General features: G+C 34.2%; 1 protein-coding gene across 1 annotated transcript; it reads left to right on the top strand.

Annotated features, from left to right (window-relative positions):
- LOC107633828 lies at nucleotides 131–1,233 on the top strand. Its single transcript, XM_016337426.2, has one exon. It carries the CDS (start codon nucleotides 238–240, stop codon nucleotides 1,231–1,233), a length of 996 nt encoding a protein of 331 aa, XP_016192912.1. The 5' UTR covers nucleotides 131–237.

Below are 4,331 nucleotides of genomic sequence, written 5' to 3'. Positions count from 1 at the left end.
TTTAATTAAAATAAAATTTATACAAACTTTTGTTTTTAAATTTTAATCCAAACACATATTTAATTGTGTTTGATGACTAATTGTAGAATAAGGCTTAAATATAGGAAACTGAATAAGTCATATCAGCATGAAGTTAGAGCATATCAAAATTCTGTTAGAGATTTATTCTATTGTCAATTTGACTCGGCAAAAAACAACAGCCATTAACAAATTTCACTTACTCTTTCACCCAACACTATGGATGTGTATTTTGATATCCAAAGAGGGAGAACCTTCTGCATTGAAATTGGATACTTCGACAGTGTTCTTGAGATCAAAGAAAAGGTGCACAAGTATCAAGGCATTCCCATTGCAAAACAAACTCTCATTTTCAACGGCCATATTCTCCAAGACGATGGCGACGTTTGGAAGTACGACATTCTTAACAATTCGCACATCCAACTCGTCGTCGCGGACTCAGACAAGTCGCCCATTGCTGGTATGATCAAGATCGAAGATGTACCAGCAATAATGAGCGACTTGTCTCCCGCTGTCATCAAGGTCCATCTCAATTTGAAAATCGCTTCATTTAAAGCACACGTTCCCGTGGAAATGAACGTAACCGACACCGTTTTGAAACTGAAAGAAAAGATTCAAGAAATGGAAGGTGTATCGACAAACAAGATTCTCTTACATGCAACAGGAACAGAATTACACGATCATCAGCTACTGAAAGATTGTGACATTTCAGACAAGTCTGAAATTGACGTGAGTCTGAGACCATCGCCTACAACTTCAGCTGTGGCTAGTAGCCGCGGCAGCGGTAGTGGCAGTGCTTCGAAGAAGCTCAAGCTAATGGTGTTGCCAAATACAGAGACCAATAAGATACCTGTGGAAGTGAATGCATCGGATAACGTTAGAGAGTTAAGGAAAGAATTGCAAAAGTTGCATCAGAATTTGCAATTTCATTTACCACAAGAAGGTTATTTCTTCATTTACAAGCAGAATGTTATGGATGACAATATGTCTTTTCGATCGCACCATGTTGTTCAAGGTGATACCATTGAAATTTTCAATGGTAGTGTCACCGGTGGTTCGTGCCTTGGATGGGAACTATGGTATTTTTCCCTGGTTTTCCCATTTGTTAACAATCTTAAGAGAGTTGTTCTTATCTTAACAGAGAAGGAGGGACTTTTTAGTTTGACATGTTGCAATGTAATGTTTGTTTCTCTCTCATTTTCTTTAATCAACTAGTCACAAAAAAAAAAAAAATCTTTAATCAACTTCTACGAATAAATAGTCAAAAATCACTTAATTTTTAAATTGATCTCCGAAAGATTAAATTAATCAAAATTATTCTTAAAAAATTTAAAATTAATTATGTTAGTTCCTTCATTTATTCTGTCACTAACAACGTTAAATTTTATTGACGTGGCACGTTAGCTTGACAACCCAATCCAAACCCAGATCCTACCCGCATCAAACCAAACCCAAATCGAGCAAAGAATAGAATTTCTTTCTTCCCACATTTAACAGCTTCTCCGTCTTCTACCTGAAGCTCCACCACGTCGCCACCCTGTAAGGTGTTCTACGTCGCCGTCGGTCCCTGTACATTCCTCTACCACGACGCCGCCGATCCTTGCCCGCAATTTCTCTTTGGCGTGAATAGGTAGCTGCTGCTTTGCTAAACACCCTCTGCCTAATGTCGCAAAGATCGCCGTCGCTGGGCCATCCAACTCCTCTCCGCCCTCTTCCTCAGTCACTGCCACGGGCTTCTGGTGGAACGTGGTCTCTTCCTCCGCTGCAACTTGCACCAATCTGCTCTGCTTGTGTCGGTCTTTCATAGATACTGTCAAATTAGAACAAAGACCATTCAATCGAATCTTGCCAAATCAAGGGCACACTACCATTAAAATAATAAATTTACAAATTTGAGCGTTCATTGTTGTTGAACAAAATCTTCGCTCCCTAGAAAAAATCAAATTTTGATGGGTGGGTGATTTCATTTTTTAGCTATTCCTATTGCTGGTATCTGGATTGAAGTCTCTCAGAAATTTTATTGAGAATGAGCATCATAAAGTCATTCTATCAGGGAGGAGTTACTTCAGGTCTTGTTCATCTTCTTCTGACATATTTGAGAGTGGTAGCTTCTGATTGTCCTAAGGAGTTTAGGTTGAGAAGGGACCGTATTGCTGAGATGCTCTTCTCTTGCAAGCAAATAAGGTGCGTGGGTTGTGACAGGGTTGAGCTCTCCTTGGTGATGGTGTTGATGATGGTGGTGCTCGTGGTGGTGATGATGATGATGATGGTGCCTATATAAGTAATGGTTTTCATCACAATCGGAATGGTGGTGTTGAGTTTGAAGCTGGGCAAGTAAGGAGAGTAAGATGAATAACTCAGGAGATGATATTGATGATCATGGTGACATGAATGTGAATAGGGTCCTTAGAAATTATAGCTTTAGTGAAGCTGAGGCATTGACTGATGAAATGGAAGAAGAGTCAGATACAATAGTTTGAATCACTGAGGAGGCTGAGATGCGTAGAGGAGAAGGAGACTAGGAGAGTATGTGACCGTCGGGTTGAGTTGTTGGGTTAGGCTCCGGTTTTCTAATGGTTTGGGCCCATCAAGGGGTCTCAATTAGCAAAATTTAACGGCGTTAGTGATAGAATAGACGGAGGGGCTAACGTGATTAATTTTAAATATTTCAAGGACAATTTTGATTAATTTAATTTTTCGAGAATCAATTTGGAGATTAGGTGATCTTTTAGGGACTAATTTAACTATGGAAAAGTATGAGGAACCAATGGAATATTTGTACAATATGTACAATTGAGGTTTAGAGAGTATTAGAGATATAACCATTAGTGTTATCTTTTTCCATCAAATGAAGCTTTTGAGATTAGTGGTATCATGACATGATATTAGAGTTTTAGATCCGAAAGGTTAAGGGTGTGTTTGGCAAACACGTTGGGGAGGAGAGAAGCCCGTTTGAGCTTCTTGAAAGTTTCACTTTGATGTTTGGCAATTTTTATCTTTCTGAACGCAGAATTGATTCTGCTTCTGAACCCACGTTTATGAGAAGCTCAAATTTGTAGCTTCTGCATTTCACGTTTCACGTTTCACGTTTAGGAGAAGCTAAAATATTTCTTTTTTACCAACCCTACCCTTCATTTTCTTCTATAAGAATGATACGAGTAACTATTATCTTCACCGTCATTCTTTGTAGTTCTTTCTACTTCTTTATAGTTTTTTAGTTCCATTTTTTTTCATCAAAATCGTTTAGATTTATTTCAATCACTAACAAATTGAAATTTATTTATTTTTATTTGATTTTATTCATATGAATTTTATTTATGTTTTATGGTATTTTTTTGTTCATATGATATATGTTGTTGGTTTTATGGAATTTTTATTATTTCTTATCTGTATAATTTTTTTTCTATTCTTTGATGTACTCTATTTTTGTTTTGTATTACTTTTTTTATTTTTTATTTTGACTTTGTAAAATTTGTAATTATAATTATTATATACTATGTTTATTATCAAAATTTTGACTAATATAAATTATGATCCTATAAAAAAAGGACAAAATAAATAAAAAATTAATTATAAGTAACAATAGAGTCATAAATAATGAAAATTTATAGTCTAAAATAATACTAAGTTAAAGAGTACGGGTAATATTAGAAAAATTATAGAATATTTTTTTTGTTTAACATTATAAAATTTATAGTACTCTCTTTTATATTTTTATTTTTTATTGTATTTATTTTATTTATATGATAAATATTTTTTATATTATTTTTTATAGTATTCTGATTTTGCAGGTATATAAAATTGATGTCTATTTTAGTAATTTTTCATCTAAAAGTGATTTTGAGTAGTATAATCCAAACAACATTTATTTCACTATAATCAATTTTGATATAAAAATTACCAAACATAAATCACGTTAACCCAAACTAACTTATCATCAAAATCAATTTTACAAAATCAATTTTATGCAAACTCCAGTTTGCAAACTGTAATCCAAACACACACTAAGAGTTTGATCATTGGTGAACCCCAAAATCAGTTTAAGCTTTTGGGATGAGTGGTTTCATGACCTGAGATGTTTATTATCCCTAGTACTCGGATGATTATTCTAGATAGTATGAGAGATGTTCATTTTGTAACTCGCCCATTGTACACATTGTACAAATAGTCCATTGACTCCCTAGCAGGACTCTTTAACTATTTACTCCAACTTCTATTAACACTCTAACAAAGTTTAATTACTAAATTAATTTTAATTTTTATTTTGTTATACAAATTAATTTTAATATTATGTTCTTTAAATTTATGGTCTT

The sequence above is a fragment of the Arachis ipaensis genome, chromosome B03 (genome assembly GCF_000816755.2).
Source record: "Arachis ipaensis cultivar K30076 chromosome B03, Araip1.1, whole genome shotgun sequence".
In the NCBI taxonomy this organism is placed as follows: Eukaryota; Viridiplantae; Streptophyta; class Magnoliopsida; order Fabales; family Fabaceae; genus Arachis; species Arachis ipaensis.
This window is presented reverse-complemented; position numbering and strand designations above follow the sequence as displayed.

Bases quoted from the DNA above. Each gene is read 5' to 3' on its own strand.
- LOC107633828 (XM_016337426.2), top strand. From the start codon at position 238: ATGGATGTGTATTTTGATATCCAAAGAGGGAGAACCTTCTGCATTGAA.